Source organism: Equus asinus, chromosome 14 (genome assembly GCF_041296235.1).
Source record: "Equus asinus isolate D_3611 breed Donkey chromosome 14, EquAss-T2T_v2, whole genome shotgun sequence".
Classification (NCBI taxonomy): Eukaryota; Metazoa; Chordata; class Mammalia; order Perissodactyla; family Equidae; genus Equus; species Equus asinus.
This window is the reverse complement of record NC_091803.1, coordinates 47860463-47878592: the sequence shown is the minus strand read 5'-3', so window position 1 is coordinate 47878592 and position 18130 is coordinate 47860463. Positions and strand designations below refer to the sequence as shown.

The 18130-nt window shown below is 59.4% G+C and overlaps 2 protein-coding genes and 1 long non-coding RNA gene across 4 annotated transcripts; 1 reads left to right on the top strand and 2 right to left on the bottom strand.

Moving 5' to 3' along the window:
- Nucleotides 1-1734: 1734 nt before the first annotated feature.
- PGP (phosphoglycolate phosphatase) lies at nt 1735-2935 on the bottom strand. The gene is made up of 2 exons (XM_014849030.3): nt 2209-2935; nt 1735-2105 (listed from the first exon to the last, which is right to left on the bottom strand). Exons 1-2 carry the CDS (start codon nt 2846-2848, stop codon nt 1780-1782), a joined length of 966 nt encoding a protein of 321 aa, XP_014704516.2. The 5' UTR covers nt 2849-2935; the 3' UTR covers nt 1735-1779.
- A 3688-nt stretch (nt 2936-6623) lies between these two features.
- LOC139040233 (uncharacterized) lies at nt 6624-7844 on the bottom strand. Its single transcript, XR_011494392.1, has 3 exons — nt 7705-7844; nt 7206-7561; nt 6624-6854 (listed from the first exon to the last, which is right to left on the bottom strand). It is a non-coding gene; the product is annotated as an uncharacterized lncRNA (long non-coding RNA).
- Nucleotides 7320-17808, top strand: E4F1 (E4F transcription factor 1). Of its 2 annotated transcripts, none has more exons than XM_070485189.1 (14): nt 7320-7482; nt 10185-10336; nt 11401-11503; nt 13947-14140; nt 14274-14394; nt 14579-14731; nt 14841-15010; nt 15445-15654; nt 15929-16034; nt 16189-16406; nt 16639-16837; nt 16909-17051; nt 17124-17186; nt 17269-17808. In XM_070485189.1, exons 1-14 carry the CDS (start codon nt 7320-7322, stop codon nt 17623-17625), a joined length of 2352 nt encoding a protein of 783 aa, XP_070341290.1. In that variant the 3' UTR covers nt 17626-17808. The 2 variants fall into 2 exon arrangements, with proteins under 2 accessions (XP_070341290.1, XP_070341289.1); XM_070485188.1 differs by having other exon boundaries at nt 15926-16034.
- The last annotated feature ends 322 nt before the right edge of the window (nt 17809-18130 follow it).

Here is an 18130-nt window from a genome sequence, read left to right as displayed (position 1 = left end):
CAGCCTCTGTGAAAGGCCGCTGTCTAGGCGAGAGCAAGGAACGCCAGAGCCAGCGTGGGTTTGAGAGTTTAATATGCATTTGGGTTCACACAGTGCAACAGGGGCAGAGATGGGGCACACACAGGCTCCTGGGCCACTGCCCAGCAGAAGAGGGGAGTTGTCACTGGCTGCTGCACCGGCCACGTGCTCCTGGTGTGGGTGACAACGCCCTGACAGGCCTGCTCAATATCCAGACCCACCTTGAGCCGACCTCACAGAGCCAACGTCAGCACCACCAACCTCACAGGCGCCGGCTGCCCTTGTGCTGCCCCATGGCAGAGTCTAAACCCCAGACACCCCAGGCCTGGGAGGAGATGAAGGTTTGGGATAGCCTTTATTGCTCTGAGAACTCTTAGAGAATGAGTGAAGGAGCACTGGGATCCTGGGGTGAGGAGAGAAGCTACAGGCTGTGGGCAGATGCCACTGGGTGCAGGGCGAGGCACTGGGAAGGAGTCGGCCAAAAGGAACAGCTTCCCTGACCCCACCCTACAAGTGTGGCCAGAGTCTGCTTATCAGGCTTGTTCCCAAAGGTCAGCAACTGAGGGAACAGACTGAAAAGGCCAAGGTCCCCTGCCAAGAACCCTTGGCTAGCCAGCGGACCCTGCCAGTCCTCCTACTGGCCACCGACAAGGGACTCCAGGGCCAAGATAGGTGGCCTCATGCACCACTGACATCTAACCCCCACCCCAACCAAGGGGAACAAGAGGACAGAAAGAGATCGGATGCTTTGTAAAAGGACTTCCTGTTCTTGGGGACACCTCTTTCCTCCCCGACCCAGAGGGCACCCTGGGTGACAGGCATTCCTTGGCCAGCACATGCCTTTAGCCATGCTGCTGGCTGCAGGGCACGGAGACTTCTTCAGTGGGATTTTCCCTATGAGACAGAGCACAGCTATTAATCAACACACTTAAGATTCAATCCACCACTTGACAAAGTTGTTCAAAAGTTAAAAAAAATTTTTTTGTACCAATGCTGCTCTGAGCTCCCTGCACAGCAGCCCAGAGTTCAGCGAAGGCATCCATGCACGGCCTTGGCTGCTCAGTCCAAGTCATCCGGGTTTAAATGCACATTTGAGAAAGCCAAGGTTTAGCTGGGCTGAGCTTATGGAACTGCGCAACCATGTGTGCGGAGCGGCAGCCCTGGGTATCTGAAACGGAACACTGAATTGTGACATCAGAGTGGTTTTTAAGGAAGTGTGGGGTGGTGGTGGTGAGGGCAGAACTCTGCACCGAAAGGACAGGGAGACAACACCTGGGAGCAGCCCCGTCCTCCACTCCCACCCTGCAGGTGAGGGGCTGGGATGCAGCAGCAGTCTCCCCTGCTGACCACAACAGTCAAAATAATCAGCCCCTCCTCCCCTTCGCCCTGCAAGGGAGCTTGATCCCTGAATGAAATTCTCAATAAAATACGTGACACCCCCAGACCTGCCTCAGTCCCAGCAGTAGGCCCTGAGGTTACCTGAATCCTGGACAGATGCTAAGCCAGCCCTTGCCAAAGGCACCCAAGGTCTAGGACCCCCACAATGCCCTCCAAGCTTAAAAGAGCATCTTGAAATAGAAGCATCTGTAAACAAAACTGCCCCCCAAACGTTCACGTACAAGGTTAACAACTAGTGCCTTTGCTTAACTCCAAGTCTACTCTTTGAAGCCGCTTAGTTGAGCAGATGCTTAAGCCCCACCTATTAATTTGGGTAAGTGATTTTCAATTTTTTTTATTCTGGAGATTAAAGACACTAAATCTTTAACCTTGAAGGGCGGGCAAAAAGTCGGCTATGCTGTCAACATAGAAGTCAGGGACCACTGTCTTCTTAGACATGCAGTCACTTTCCTGATTACTCTTCACATCCCCTAGAGTGGAGACTCCAGTGAGGGTCAGGATGGTCTTCAGGCCACACGTGACTCCCAGGAGGATGTCCGTGTCCAGGCGATCTCCCACCATGACGGTGCGCTCCGGGTTGATGCCGTACTCCTGGGACACGCAGTCGAAGATGAAGCGGCTGGGCTTCCCTATGATGTCTGCCTGGCGCTGGGAGGCCATCTCCACGGCTCGGACCAGACAGCCGGTACCTGCGGGGCGGAGAGGGAGGGGAGGAGAGCTCCCAGGGTCAGAGGACAGGAGGGGCCGGCCGGCCGCCCGCCCTCCAGCCTCCCGTCCCCGGGGCGCACGGACCCGCGATGAAGCGGCCGTTCTCGAGCGGGAGCCGGTTGTCCATGTTGGTGCCCACGAGCAGGCAGCCGGGCTGCTGCAGGTATCGCACGGCCTTGGTGAGCTTCATGTAGCTGAAGTGCGGGTCAAAGCCCACCACGACGGCGCGCACATCGGGCTCCAGCGGCGCGTCCAGCCAGGCGCGGGGGCCCTCGCCCTGCAGCGGCTCGGGCCCCACGCCCACGCAGGCGACGCCCACGGCCTCAAGCTCAGCCTTCAGGGCCTCGCCGCCCAGCACGTAGGCTTTGGGGGCCGGCGCGCCGGCCAGGCGCTGGCGCAGGTAGAGCGCAGTGCAGTAGGCCGTGCCGAAGACCTCGAGGCCGGCGCCGGACCCCGCCGGGCCGCCGAAGCCCAGGCGCCGCAGCTTCTCGGCGTAGGCCTGCCGGGTCTTGCTGCTGTTGTTGGTAATGAAACCGAGGCGCTTGCCGCGGGCCCGCAGGGCCTTCAGGGCCTCGGGCGCGCCGGGCACGGCCGTCTCGCCGCGCCACAGCACGCCGTCGCAGTCGAACAGCAGCGTGTCCACGTCGGCCAGCAGCGCCTGGGCCCGCTCGGCGCTCAGCCGCACGCAGCGGGCGTCGTCGCCGCCAGCCTCCGCTGCCGCCATGGCCGCCCGCCGCCGCCCGTGGCCGCCGTCGCCGCCACCGCCACCGGCCGCTCCTCGCAGCCGCCCGCCGCCGCGCCCGCCCCGCCCCCGGCGCGCTCATTGGCCCTGCGCTTCGTTCCCGCCGCCCATTGGACGCCGCCTGCGCCAATCCGCCCCCGCCTCCGCTGGCTGCGGGAGCTAAGGGCCAACCGTCGCGGCCCGGCGCGGAGAGGCGGGCGGCCATTGGCTGCCGGCCCGGGGCGCCCCGCTGATTGGCTGGCAGCGAGCCAACCGGCTTTCGGAGTGGAGCGTTCACTGCGGAAACTCTGCGGAAGAGCCGAGAGCCGGCGCAGGACGTAAGGCTGCTGTTCATTGGCGGTCGCAGGGCAGCTCGCCCATTGGAGGCGCGTGGTCAGCCTAGGTGACGGAGGCCCTCAATCGAGTGACCCCGGGCCGGGCCGGCTGCTGATTGGCTGGCTTCTCTCCGGTTGGGCGGGCGGGGTTCTCCGCAGGAGCGTGGCGCGGGGGCTGCTGTCTCCTTTGGGCTAGAGTCACGTCCGCACCTTTGCCTGGGCGGCGCCAGGCGGTGGCCTCCGCGCGGGACACGCTCCGCACACGATGTCGGCGCATGGGCCGATTACGGCCAGTCCTGACAGCCAGCCCGTGCCTCCTTCCCAACAAGCCTGGCGTTCTCGTTTCCAGTCCTTTGCAAAAACGCTTTCTCTGTGCCTTAGTGGTCATGTGAACAAGTAATTACAAGGCAGTGGGATTGGAGTCTTTAAGAGAAGGACACTGCCTAGAACACAGCACTCAGTAATTGGTCGCTACGTCACCATTATTATTGGGTATTATTAACTTTTACTGAGGCGTAACATAAAGTGCATAAATCTTAAGTGTGCAAGTTGATGGAAATTTTACATACCTATACGCCTGTGTAAACACAACTAAGCAAGATGCAGAATATTTCCATCACTGCAGAAAGTTCCCTCCCGTTCCTATCCAGTCAATAGCAGATACCCCTCCCCCAATCATCTTTCGGACTTCTGGCACCATAGAGTGAGTCATAACCTCCTTTGCCTGTTCTAGACCATCTTATAATGAGATCTTACCGTGTACTCTTATGAGTCGTGCTTCTTTGCATCAACATGTCTGTGAAATCCATCCTTCTGGTTTTTTTTTTAATTGCTGCATGCGCCACGGTAACAATATACCCTCCTTTATCTGTTCTCCAAGTGATGGACATTTGGGTTGTTTCCAGTTTTGGACTATTGTAAATAATGCCCCTGTGAACGTTCTTATTCCTACACACTCATTTGTGGACATGGGCACCCATTTCTCTTGGGTATCATATACTTGGGAGTGGAATTGCTGGTTCATTGTTATTACTTTCAATAGGGTGGGGTGGCAGAATAACGGGCCCCAGTTTCCTGAGAACCTACCCTGTGCCAGGGGATCCAGAACCCCACCTCCTAGAGTGTCAAACCCCTGCTCCTCTCTTGGGCCCCAGGTCTCCATATAGTCTTCTGGACCTCCCCCCCCCCCATCCCCAAGACCACAAGGTAAAGCCAGTGACCTCAGTTCCATTAGGGCCCTGTTTGTTTCCATACGGCCTGTTTCTGTTGGTCTCTGCTGGCCTGGGAACCCATGGAGGACAGGGGCTGTGGCCCACAAGGGCGGGGCATGCAAAGTGTTCCTGCCTGGTGCACCCACCACCCAGAGCTTCCTGCCTGTGTCACTCAGTTTTGGTGGTGGAGCTGAACCTGGGAAAAACTGGATTTGACAGATGATCACAAACCCTGCTTTAACCACCCGGAAACATCCAGTGTATGTGGTACACTGGCCAGAATGGGAAACGCTGTTGCTGTCTGGCCTGTGCCTGCTCGTAGAATACTTGCCCAGTGCTTTGATTTCCTGAGCACTCAGTAAGCATCTAGGCACTGAATGCTGCTTCTTACCTGCATTACCCTGTTGGAATCACAGGAGATCCCTGAGAGGCAGGGATTGTTAGTCTCCTCTTTTACAGAAGAGGAAACTGAGCCACAGAGAGTCACCAGCTGGACAACAAAGAGTTGGCATTAAATTCAGTTGACCCCAAAGCCGAGCTCTGCTGCATCCGTTTGGTTTAACATCCCCTGTAGGTTTTAGGGACTGAGGTGGCGTAGTGGGAAGAATGGAACAGTCAGTATTGAGAGAGGGGATGGTTGCGGACAAGGTCCTGGAGTTGTCTGGAAGGGATGATGCCCTTTATTGGGGAGGACTGACCTTGGGTGAGGTGCCCTGCGTCTGGATGGGAGAGGAGGACATCATGATCACGCACTCCAGACACACAGCAGGTACTCAGTATATACCCGCAAATGGATGGTCCCAGGGTCCCCCAAGCGAGGAAGCCCTACTGCAGGCAGAACACGGCATGAATTTAGGTGGTACAAGGACAGACACTATTTAACCTTAATAGCATTGCATGGATTTAAATTGTATTAGAAAATACAAGCAGCCATTGGATCTGTTTTCACAGATGTTATCATTTCCAATGAGCTAAGCCAAAAGGGGGGTCATTGAAAAAGGACTTGAGTGGCAAACTAATTTGGATGCAACCTAAATATTCTTCAACATGGGATTGGTTAAATAAAGTACATCCAAGGAATGGAGATTGAGCAGCCATCATAAAAGATGATGGAGTTCCCGTCAGGCTCTGGCCACAGAAAGTGAACACAGTTTTGACTGTAAAACACAGTGTGCAGTTGGAAGCCATGCTGAGGACAGGATGGGAAAGGCAGCCACCCGTGAGAAGGGGGTCTCTGGTGTCCCTCCTTGCCCCTGGCCACTCTGCCCCCTAGTGACCTCAGACCTGTCCTCTCCTCTACCCACTAGTCTGCCTGGGCTCCAGCTGAGGCAGGTCATAGAGTGCACTGGGTTAGGATGACCTTTTCTGATCCCTAGGGTGTAACAAGGGAGGAGCCCTGGCCTTCCCCTGACAACTCTGTCCCACAGGCTCTGGTGCACACAGCAGAGCAGGCTCTCCGTGTCCCCTGAGCCAGCTCCTCCTCATGTCCACACACACCCAGGCTGTCCTCTGTCTTTGAAATCCTTCCCCACTCTATTCCTCTGGGGGACTTCCTCTGTCTCTGATGCTGGCCTCCCCATTACTCCTCAGCACATCCTCAAGTGAGGTGTCCTACTGGTCCTCCCTTCGCAGAAGTCCCCCAGATCTCTCATGCTCCATAAGCCGCCACCTGCTCCTCCTCCTATTTGTCCCTCTCAGAGATCATCTTTTCTAGATCTTCCTGTCTCTGCTGTGGCCCTGAGGTCCTTTTTCTGCACAACAGTCAGAGGGATCCTTCTGAAACACTGTCACTCCTTCTGCTTAAAACTCTGCAGTGGTGAGCAAGCCCCCTGCAGAAAGCAGCCCTTTCATTACCCCAGCCTGACCTCCGGTGGTATGATCTGTGCCTCACACATCCCAGCTCCTGCCGGGCCAAGGGTCCTCAGTCCATCCATATGATGCAGTGTTATTCAGTCATAAAAAGGAATGAAGCACTGACACATGCTACAACCCAGATGAATCTCAAAAACATATGCTAAGCAAAAGAAGCCAGATGAAAAAGACCACATGCGTAATTCCACTTATACGAAATGTCCAGAAAAGGCAATCCCTTGAGACAGAAAGTGGTTGCCAGGGGTTGGGGCAGGGGAGAATGGGGAGTGACTGCTAATGGATACAGGTTTCCTTTAGGAATGACGACAATGTTCTGGAATTAGATGATGGTGATGGTTACACATTGTGGATGTACTAAATGTCACTAAGGTAAACTTTTATGTGTATTTATCACAACTTAAAAAATACACAAAAGAATAAAAGGCTTAGTGAAGCTACTCGTGAGCCATCCCCAGCTTGAGTTCTTCTCCCGGGATCCGGGCAACCATCAAAGGAGATTCTGACACCCGAGGGGGTCGGAGGGCACCGAGCACCACACTACTGGTCCCAGCTGGGGCGATGTCCTGGTAGCGGCTCTCCTGAGCTCCGATTCTGGGCGGGCCGCAGCCACAGCAGTAACTCAGAGCTGGCCAGGTGACACTGCCAGGCCGCTCGCCTCTCTCCTCGGACTCTCAAGCCTTGATGCAGCCCAGAACCCAGCCCAGCCTCCTGGGGCCCGGCCCCAGTCAGCTGTTCCTCGAGCCTGGCCACGTCCCGGCAGCGCCAAGCCACGCCCCACGGCTCTCCTCTGGCTCCGCCCCGCCGCCTGTCAGCTCGCTTCCGCGTTCCCACGCCCCTCCCAGCAGCCCCGCCGCAACTCTTCCTTCAGCGAGCCTGGCCCCGCCTCTGCAGTTCAAGGCCACACCCCCAGGCCCCGCCCCGCCGCCTGTCCGTCAAACTCACCCTGGCCCCGCCCCGTCGTCTTCCTCCTATCGTTCTCTCTCGCTCTCCTCGGCGCGGCCCGTTGTTATGACGACACGGTCGTAAATCCGCCATCTTCCTGCGGCGCGTTGCGACATGGAGGGCGCGATGGCAGTGCAGGTGACGGCCGCGCATACGGCAGAAGCCCGGGCCGAAGCTGGGCGGGAAGCAGGCGAGGGCGGGGTCGCGGCGGCGGCGGCGGCGGCGTCCTTGGCCCCCGGCGGCTTCCTCGGTCTCCCAGCGCCCTTTAGCGAGGAAGGTAACCGGGCCGAACGGGCAGGGCGCGGCCGGGGTGGGGGCGGCTCAGCCCAGGCTGGCGGATGCCCCGATGGTCTGAGCTGCGGGAGGGACAGACCCTCCGCGACCTGGAATCCTTGCGGACCTCGTGGGATCGCGCGGGGCCTCAGAGCCCTCCACGAGGCCCCAGGTTTCCTCAGACCCTCGGGCCGCTCCTGCGGGGCGCCCCCTTATGGATACTCACAGATGCCAAGTCTCTGGAGCTGTCCGTGTAGACGTCCGCCGACGCCTCCATCGCCAGCCCTGCACTCTCAGGCCCGCGGCCCGGCCCCTGCTTCCCTGTCCGGGCACGGCCCTGCCCTCCTGTGGGCCCCCTCCCACTGCACCTGACGGGTCACTGGGGCCCGGGCCCGGGTGTGGCTGGAGGCTCCAGGAGGGCGGGGCCTCGGTCTCTCCGGGCTCTGGGCTCTGGGCTGGCCCTCGGGGAAGCAGCAGAGCCCAGGGGGCAAGAGCTGATGCACTGCAGCCAGCCTGCGGGCTCCGTCCCAGACCTGCTGCTTTCTAGCTACTAGACCTGAGCAGGTCACCACACACTCTCTGAGCCTTTATTTCCCCTTACAGAATGGACATGCTGCAGCTGATAATCATGTATCAAACACTCACCCTGCATCCGATTTTTCATTCTCAGACCAACTCCGGATGCTATTATTATTGTTATTCCCATTTTGTGGATGAGGAAAATCGAGGTTCAAAGATGTGAAAGTGACCAGGTCACCCAGGTAGTAAGTAGCAAGGACTGGATTGGATCCCAGAACTGTGTGACTCCTCACCCCACTCCCTTCACTTCTGGGTTCTGAGGCCGAGGTGAGAATGAGAATAGAGCATGTACATAAATTGCTGAGAACAGTGCTGGGACACGTGGAGGGCTCATTCACAGGGGCACTGATAGCTTTTGAACACAGAACTTGGGTCTCTGCCCTCTGCCCTTGTCCCATGAGGCTGTAGCCTGAACCAGACAGGAGGGAGTTGGCTAGTGATATTGGAGTGGTGGCCTGTGGCCCCAGAGGATTCGTATTCTTGGTACATTTTTTTCTTGTTCCTTATTCCAGCTTGGGGAGGGGCAGTACCACCCGAGGCATAGCCAACCTGGGGAAGAGTTTCTTTGGAATTTCCTGTGCCCTGCTGGGCTTGCCCATGGCCTTGTCCCAGTGTTATATGGGACTGGGTGTGTCCCGTTCTGTGGTGGGGGTTCCTTCGACAGCAACACCCTTTTGCCGAGTCACACTCGGTGAATGGAGTGGGAGGATTAAGAGCGTGGTGGGCACCTCAGTGCTTGACTTGTGACTGTGAGCCATGTGGAGGGGCCCACCCTCTGTCAGGTGGCCTTCATGGGCGAGTCATGGCTGTGTTTTGGCCCTTTGTTTGCTCATTAATTAAACAGACATTGTTCGGGCTCCTTCTGTGCGCCAGGCCTCGGTTTGACTTTGATGTAGGACTGCGTGTGAGGTGATGGGAACTGGCAGTCTTTTCCAGAAGCGGAGGAACACCTCTCTTTCCCTCTGTGCAAACAGCAGGGCATCTGGAGTAGACCCTCAGCTTCACATTCTGGCCACAGTGCTCACCAGGGTGGCCTTGAATCTCAAGTTGTTTTTCTAGAATGGGAATAGTCATCTCCATTTCCCCAGGGTGCTGACTGGATTTGGTGACATCTCAGTGCAGTGCCTGGCACACAGTAGGGACTCAGGGAGCGGGTAGTTTCTCCTGCAGGACCTGGGGCAGACACTGGCTGGTCAGGCCAGATGGTGCGGGACTCAAGTGCGATGGCTCTGGGGCGTGGAGTCCCTCTGTGAAGTTCCACCCTAGGCATCTTTACCAGAGCACGGAGGTACTGCCTGTTTGGAAGTCAGAGTGAGAAAAGAGTGGTCACGGGTCAGGGCACCCACCTCTCCATGTTTGCTGGGGCTGGCCTCTCAGCTGGAGCCCTGTGGGCACCAGCCCACTGACCCCTGTTGTACTCTGCACACACACAGTGGATTGGCCCATTTTACAGATAAAGAAATGGACCCAAACATGGTCACTGCAGTGCCCAAGGGCACATGCGATCACCAGCATCTTAGATTCTGGGCCTCCATCATCCCCAGCCTGGCTCGGGCAAATCCCTCTACCCCCCACCAGCTACTCACTGGATCCCCATCATTTCTTTCTTTCTTTTTTTTTCTTTTTTAAAGATTTTATTTTTCCTTTTTCTCCCCAAAGCCCCCCGGTATATAGTTGTGTATTTTTAGTTGTGGGTCCTTCTAGTTGTGGCATGTGGGATGCTGCCCCAGCATGGCCCGACGAGCAACGCCATGTCTGTGCCCAGGATCCAAACCGGCGAAACCCTGGGCCGCTGAAGTGGAGCACGCGAACTTAACTACTTGGCCACAGGGCCGGCCCCTCCCTATCATTTCTGAAGTGGAGGTTTGGGCACAGCAGCCTCAGTGGATTCTTGCAGCCTAAGTATGTGGTCGGGGACACCCTCCGCTGGATGCTGCTCTCCCTGGGGTGGGGCACCACTTCTGCAGACCTCCAGAGGATGGGAGCTGGCACCCTAGGCTTTGAGAGTGTTCTCGGCTGCTGTGGGAGGGCTGGGGAAGGTGCCTCTGGTTCTGATGCCACCCTTGGGTGGATTCGGCGGGGGGCTGGAGGCCCTCCCAAGCCTCGCTGACCACAGGCTCGTTGCAGATGAGGACGACGTGCACAGATGTGGCCGCTGCCAGGCGGAGTTCACTGCCTTGGAGGACTTCGTCCAGCACAAGCTCCAGAAGATCTGCCAGCGGGCCCCGCAGGAGGCCCTGCCCGCCACCCCTGCCGCCACTGCACTGCTGGGCCAGGAGGTGAGCCCCCGCCCGCTGCCACCACACACATACACACACACACACGCACACTTGTGCTCCCCTCCTCCCTGGGCTCATCTGACAGCAGGAGGAGGCAGCGGTGCACTGGGATGGACCTGTGCAGCTGGTTCCATGTGAGGCATCTGGTTGTGGGTGAGGGAGGGTCAGGGCCCTGCCAGCAAGAGCCTACAGGTGCTTGGGGTTTCCTGGATAGCTCAGGATGGCCTGCCCTTCTCAGCAGCCTCTGGCTGCAACCTGCACAGTTGGGACCCAGGGTCCCTCCTATCTTGGAGCCCAAGGGCCTGTCTTGGCTCAGGGATATCATGGGGGCTTTTGTCCTTTTGGCTTATCTCTGGTTCTCTACACATAGTTCCTTGGGATCCCCCAAACGAAGCATAGCTCCATGAGTCCTGCCACCTCAGCATGAAAATGGCCAACTTGGTTGCTCCCCATGCGTGCTTGGGGCTGTCCACACATAGTCTTCTCAAGGACCATAGGGCAGTCTCGTCATACTCAGCGTATGGAAGTGGGAAGGGAGGCTCCAAGAGCCATCAGTTGCCTCAGGTCACCATTGGGAGTGGCCCAGAGGACAGTGGGCCCAAAGTTGTCTCACTCTGACCCTGTGTTCTTTATCTGCCCCTCCTGGACATGCCCTCTTCTCCAGGAAGGCCCCTGGTGCCACACCTCTAGCCCCTTTCCTCTGACCCCCTGCCTGGGGCTGGTGGGTAAAGGTACTCACCTTTAGCCCTGCACAGCCAGCCGAGCTTCAAGCTGGAGCTGCTGGCCCCTTCCTCCTGGAGTCCCCCCCGAGGGCACTCGCTGCTCTATGTTCAGCCTATAGCCTACAGTGGCCGGAGGCATTAGAGTGATGGGGCTGACCCCCTGGGCCTGATTTGGAGGAGCCAGGCTAGGAGTTGGGCTCAGAGCAGTGGTCCTGTTGGGAGAGACGAGAGTCCCATCCCTGCCATCCTACATGGACATAAACCCAAGCCTGCACTCTCCAAGCCAAGGGAGCTCTGGAGCCCCAAGGATGAGTCCCCTCTGTCCCCTTTCTCCTTCGGTAGGTGGTGCCAGCGGCAGGCCCAGAAGAGCCCATCACTGTGGCCCACATTGTGGTGGAGGCGGCCGCTCTAACAGCAGACATCAGCCACGCGCCCGACATCGTCAGTAAGCTGCTCGCCCCTGCTGTGGCTGTTCGTGCATGGTTCTCTTAGCCCACAGGTGTCACTGACCTAGTAGCCATCTGGTCAGGGCTGGAGGCTGGGGACCTCTGCTGCCCATGCCCCTCTGCTCTCCCAAGAGCAAGGCCTGGCTGAGGCCTGGTGCACACCTCCCCCAGGGCCAGGCCTGCAGGAGGAGTGGGCACTGGACCCCAGGCCCTGCCCTGTCTGGAAAGGGGAAGCATGCAGCCTGGGCAGACCTGGGGCACTCCTGGGCCTCAGGGAGTCCTCACTTAGTGTATGATCACGAGCTGGCTGCTCTCTCCTGCTGCTTCTCAGGACTATCTCTGCTCTGGTCCTTCTAGAATCTTCCCCACTTTTCTCCCCTCCCCCCCACTCCCACCCCATTCTTGCTTCCTGCCTCATAGTCAGCTCTGGAGAGTTGGGGTGAGGTATGCATGAGGTGCACCTGCTCCTCCAGCTCGGCCCTGACCTGATGCCTGAAGTTGGCCTTTACCTCCCCAGTGCTCACTCCTGCTTGGGGGTGGCGATTCCTGCCCTGATTCTCACACAGCTTTTATGAGCATACAATGCCAAGCCAGCCTCTTTAATGTCTTTTTTTAAGTTCAAATGCCTTGCCAACGTGCAGTCAGGGAGGGGGTGTTGAGAAGTCAGGACTGAGTCATATGCTCATTAATTGGGGACAGATGAGTGTGCAGGGGGGACATTGAAGGGAAGCCCAGGGCTGGGACAGGTGGAGGGAGCTGGGGCTGGCTGTGCGCACGTCCTCCCTAGGGGAGCACAGCCTGATGCCGTGGGAAGTCGGGAAGGGAATGGTCGTTATCTGGGGGGCCTGCTGGGCAGGGGCCTTGGCAGGTGGGTGAGTGGGTGGCTGGACAGGAAGCAGGTTTGGGCAACAGGTAGAACTTGGCCTTGGGAAGTCCCTGGAACCAGGTGGAGCAGGAAGAGGGGGTGGAGGAGACCTGAGCGAATCTGTTCCACCAAAGTCCCACCTCAGGGAGGTGGCAGGACACCTGTCCTTGTCTCCATGCTGTCTTTCCCCCTGACATTCCTGCGGACAAGGGTGTTCACCTGTTGCCACTCAGGAATAGGAATGTTGTCCTCTGGGAGGCGGGGCCATAGTCTGGCCCAGGTGTGGTGTTTGGTTTCTGGGGTGGGAGATGCATATAGGAAAACAAGTTCCCTGGGATTGGGCGGCATCTACAGGCCCCTGCCCACTGCCACAACCTCCATCTGGCCCAGCCTGTTGCTTGGCAACTCCTCGTGCTCCTGGGGCTCCTCTCTGGACACCCTGGGGAGTTTCCCCCTTTGCAGGCATCCTGGGTGCCCCTCATGTCCCCTTGGTGTCAGCTGCTCAGTGGTCCAGAGCCCAGAGTCGGCCAGAGTCCTAAATTGCCAGCTGCCAGCGTCCCAGGCCTGGGGGCGCTCAGTCCTTGCTGGGTCAGGGGGCATGGTCAGTGGGGGCTGCAGGGGACTGCATGGGACTTGATACCACTTCCGCCCTCCTGCCTCTTCCCTGGAAACCAAGTAGCATTTCATCTCTGGACTCAGGGCAGCCGTGTTCCCCCTTCTCTGACACGCTGGTCTGCTGTGCCATGCTCAAACTCAAGTCCTAGCCCGGCAGAAGTCCCTGTCCTTTTGGCAGTTTGCTTCTGAGGCCGAGGAAAGATAAAGTGTCAGGCATGTCAGCCAGGGCACCAGCGAGAAGCCCTGAATGGTTTATGAGTCACGGAGCTTCCATTCTCTTTCTAGAGAATAGCTTGTCAAAACAGACGCCAGCCTGATTGAGATGGTTTCTAAGAAGCTTCACAACCCTTTCCCACATGTCATTTTTATGGGCAGAAATTGCGAAGTGTGTTTACAGCTCAGCTTTGCACATTGTCACGTTTCTTCAACACCCATGGGAGGTGCAAAAGCTTAGCTCCTTCCTCAGGCCGTCCCAGGTGTCTTGAGAGCGCTCAGTTTCCCAGGCCGGGTCCCTAGCCTGCTGGCCTGGAAACAGACGGCAGTGGGCAGCCCTGGAGTCATTTCCTCCTTCTGTTAGTGGGAGCTGGGCCAGCAAGCAGGGAAGATGGCAGTGAGCTGAGCCGGCCATTCTCTCTGCACCTGGCACTCTGTCGCCCTTGGAGGTGGCAGGATGCCCATGCACATCTAGTCCTGCGTTCCTCTTGGCTTAGGGGAGGGGGCATCTGTGCTCATGGTGGGTCTCCCTGATGGACACATCCTGGGGGCCTGGAGCTCCTCCAGGCAGCTCCACAGAGTCGGAGGGGTGTGCCTCCCACCCTGTCAGGCTGAGCAGGTGCTGTGTGCTGGGGCTAGGGGGTGGTCAAGACAGCTCCACCGCCCCCAGCAGTGTCCCCAGGCTGGGATCCGGGGAGGCATCAGGGCCTGTGGCATCCTAAGGCTCAGGCTGACCCCCCTCTCCTCAGGCAGTGGACACATCAAAGAGGTCATCGTGGCCGCTGAGGCGGAGCCGGGGGACAGTGAGATGGCAGAGGCCCCAGGCAGCCCCAGCCATCAGGGGCCTGGGCTCACTGGGGAAGGCGAGCAGGCCCAGGTCAAGCTGCTGGTGAACAAGGACGGCCGCTATGTGTGCATGCTCTGCCACAAGACCTTCAAGACGGTGAGCCTCTGGGGCCTCGGGCTGGCCAGGCTGCATGGCCTGTCGTGCTTGGGGCAGTCTGGCTGGTGGTGCCAGGCCTCCTGCCCATTCCTGCCTGGGGCGGAGCCTGAGCCTCGCTGCCCCTCCCCCACAGGGCAGCATCCTCAAGGCCCACATGGTCACCCACAGCAGCCGCAAGGACCACGAGTGCAAGCTGTGTGGGGCCTCCTTCCGGACTAAGGGCTCACTCATCCGGCACCACCGGCGGCACACAGGTGAGCCAGCCTAGGGCCAGGAGCCGCACAGCACATGGCTGCTGCCCCTGGGGGTGCCCTGGCCTTCAGCTTTGTGACACCTATCACACCCTGCAGGGTGTGGCTGATGTGGCTGTGTCTCTGGGCCTGCCTTTCTGGGCACCAGACCATCGTCCCTGCCTGAGGCTGACTGTTCTCTCCACAGATGAGCGCCCCTATAAGTGTGCCAAGTGTGGGAAGAGCTTCCGGGAGTCGGGTGCACTGACCCGACACCTCAAGTCTCTCACCCCGTGCACAGAAAAAATCCGCTTCAGCATGAGCAAGGACATGGTTATTGGCAAAGAGGAGACACCTGCAGGTCAGCGTGGCGGTAGCGGGGAGCTCCCTGCCCTGCCCCTGGCTGCTGGCCCGGGCACTGCCCTGGTCAAGGAGGTTTCTTCAAGGACTCTCTTGGTTATGCCTTAAAGGGTCTGGTGCCTCCACTGTGGGGACCATTACATCGTCATCAGTGACAGGTGAGCCCATGGAGACGTCGCCTGTGATTCACCTGGTGACAGATGCCAAGGGCACAGTCATCCATGAAGTCCATGTCCAGATGCAAGAGCTTCCCCTGGGCATGAAAGCCCTGGCCCCAGAGGTGGGTGCAGCTGGGGGGTAGCTCTGTCCTGGAGGTGGGGGCAGCTGTGGGGGATGCCCTGGCCCCGGAGGTGGGGCTGTTGGGGGAGAGCCCTGGCCCCGGAGGTGGGGGCAGCCTCTGTCCGCTCACACCAGGCTCTCTTCTGGGCACTGGCTCCAGTGGGAACAGGGCTGACCTGGACCTGCCTTCCTAGTGCTCAATCTGATTGCATGGGACATGGGAGACCAGTGGCATGCTAGAGGGCAGAGAGGGGCAAGGTGGGGCAGAAGAGGGCAGGTGGAGAGGCTCTGGGGCCCCCAGGATCATTCCTGAGTGAAGATACTGGGTGTGCACAGTGGCCCCAGGCCCTTTGGGTCTGCCTTGTGTGGTGGGTACAGGTGGGTGCCATGTCCCACGCCACCTGGCCAGCCTCTCTCCCTCTGCCTCCCCCACAGCCCCCGGGCCCTGAGGAGCTTCCTTGTTCCAGCGAGGGCAGCCGTGAGAACCTGCTACACCAGGCCATGCAGAACTCTGGCATCGTCCTTGAGCGGGTTGCTGGGGAGGAGGGGGCCCTGGAGCCAGCCCCTCCTGCTGCGTCCAGTCCCCAGCCCCTGGGAGGCGGTCCCTCAGAACTGCCACTGCTGGAGGTGGAGCAGGTGGACACAGTAGGTGCCTGCGCTGCCAGCATGCTCCATCTGGGGGGCTAGACCTTGGGTACAAGGTCACCATGCTGGCCTGGCCGCCAGCCTCCTTGCTGTGCTCCCTTCAGTGGAAAATTGTGTCACTTTCTGCAGTGACTTTGTTCCCTGATCTGTTTACTGCCCTCCCTGGGCCCATAATGGAGCCTACCAGGGTGGGGTGCTGCAGGGCTGTCCTCGTTGGTGCTGCTGAGGCCCAGCCTGCAGTGGGTGCTGGAGGCATGCTGTGGTCCCCCAGCAGGTGGCCAGTGAGGCCTCAGCTGTGCCCAGGACCCACCCGTGCCCTCAGTGTAGTGAGACCTTCCCAACGGCGGCCACCCTGGAGGCCCATAAAAGGGGCCACGCAGGTAGGTGGCAAGGGGGGGGCACCAGGCCATGCATAGCCTGTGGGTGACCAGGATGGACCCTCAAGCATGCAGTGGGCAGTCAGGATGGCCTGTCCTGGCAGCTGTGGTGGGGCCCCTGGGTGGTGGACCTGCCTGACATGGTGTGCGGCCCCAGGGCCAAGGCCGTTCACGTGCGTGCAGTGTGGCAAGGCCTTCCCCAAGGCCTACCTGCTCAAGAAGCATCAGGAGGTGCACGTGCACGAGCGCCGCTTCCGCTGCGGGGACTGCGGGAAGCTCTACAAGACCATTGCCCACGTCCGTGGCCACCGACGTGTCCACTCAGATGAGCGGCCCTATCCCTGTCCCGAGTGTGGCAAGCGCTACAAGACCAAGGTGGGCCCTGGACCCTGACACCTGCCCCCTCATCCGTGGGCTCCCCATTCCCTGGGCCAGATCTGTCCCTTGTTCCCTGCCCCCAGCCCTTCCTCGTCACCCCTGCCGCCAGCTTGCTCAGTCTTGGTCCTGTCCCTCACCCTGGGCCCATGGATGCCCTCCCTTGGCCCCAGAGGGAGGCGGGGAAAGCCGTGGCTGAGGCCAGGTTGACTCTGACAGTGGGTCTCCACAGAATGCCCAGCAGGTGCACTTCCGGACACACCTGGAGGAGAAGCCACATGTGTGCCCGTTTTGCAGCCGAGGCTTCCGGGAGAAGGGCTCGCTGGTGCGGCATGTGCGGCACCACACGGGCGAGAAGCCTTTCAAGTGCTACAAGTGTGGCCGTGGCTTTGCCGAGCACGGCACGCTCAACCGGCACCTGCGCACTAAAGGTTGGGCTGGCAGGCGGCGGGAGGATGCGAGGGGCACAGTTGGGCACCCCTGACTGAGCTCCCCACTGCAGGGGGCTGCCTGCTGGAGGTGGAGGAGTTGCTGGTGTCCCAGGAGAGCCCTGCAGCAGCTGCCACTGTCCTCACTGAGGACCCGCATACTGTGTTGGTTGAGTTCTCGTCAGTGGTGGCTGACACCCAGGAGTACATCATTGAGGTGGATGTGGGGCCGCTGGGGCTGGGGTGGGGCCCAGGGGTGGGCAAAGCTGACCTCTGACCCTCCATCCAGGCCACCGCGGACGATGCGGAGACCAGTGAAGCCACAGAGATCATCGAGGGCACCCAGACGGAGGTGAGAAGCTTAGGGAGGGCCGGTGAGGGGAGACCAGGCACCCTTACCCAGACTCGTGGGCTGAACCGTGAGCCACCCACAGGTGGACAGCCACATCATGAAGGTGGTGCAGCAGATCGTGCACCAGGCCAGCGCTGGGCACCAGATCATCGTGCAGAATGTGACCATGGACCAGGAGGCGGGGCTGGGCCCGGAGGCAGCTGCTGCCGACACCATCACCATTGCCACCCCTGAGAGCCTAACAGAGCAGGTGGCCATGACACTGGCCTCGGCCATCAGCGAGGGCACTGTGCTCACAGCCCGGGCAGGCACAAATGGCGCAGAGCAGGCCACTGTGACCATGGTTTCGTCAGAGGACATTGAGATTCTGGAGCATGCTGGCGAGCTGGTCATCGCCTCGCCAGAGGGCCAGCTGGAGGTGCAGACGGTCATCGTCTAGCCTGGATGCCTGCAGAGTCCCAGTGGGCTGGTCTGGCGCAGGGGGCAAGGACCCTGAGCACCCTGCCAATGCCTGCCTGGCCTGCGCAGAGAAGATGGGGCACAGAATTCAGGTGCTCAGAGGAGATATGGGAGTGTAAATTTACAGAGTTTTTTGTTGCTTTACAATAAAACATGAAAACCCGCCGCTTGTGATGTTGCGGCAGTGGCAGCCTGGAGGGCTGGCACCACTACCCTGGCAGGTCCCCCCACAGCAGCACCTGCCTGCCCAGGCCACCCTCTACTCTTGTGCCTGGCTACCCCGCCCAGGGCTCCTGGTGGGGCTGGCGGCACATTGGCGGCGCGTGGGTGTCCCTGGCATGTGGACAGACAGCCTCCTGCTGTTGCCCTGCCCACCTGGAGCTGTGGCCCCAACTTCCCGAGGCCTCCTGAGGTGGATGGAAGTGGGTGCTGCCTCACCGCCTCCAACCCTGGGGCTGTCCTGGGGCAGGGGACCAAGATCAGGA

Bases quoted from the DNA above. Each gene is read 5' to 3' on its own strand.
- E4F1 (XM_070485188.1), top strand. From the start codon at position 7,320: ATGGAGGGCGCGATGGCAGTGCAGGTGACGGCCGCGCATACGGCAGAA. The intron at 15,011-15,444 runs GTGGGTGCAGCT...CCTCCCCCACAG, and splicing joins TGAAAGCCCTGGCCCCAGAG to CCCCCGGGCCCTGAGGAGCT. The intron at 16,838-16,908 runs GTTGGGCTGGCA...TCCCCACTGCAG, and splicing joins CCGGCACCTGCGCACTAAAG to GGGGCTGCCTGCTGGAGGTG.
- PGP (XM_014849030.3), bottom strand. From the start codon at position 2,848: ATGGCGGCAGCGGAGGCTGGCGGCGACGACGCCCGCTGCGTGCGGCTG. The intron at 2,106-2,208 runs GTCCGTGCGCCC...TCCGCCCCGCAG, and splicing joins GAACGGCCGCTTCATCGCGG to GTACCGGCTGTCTGGTCCGA.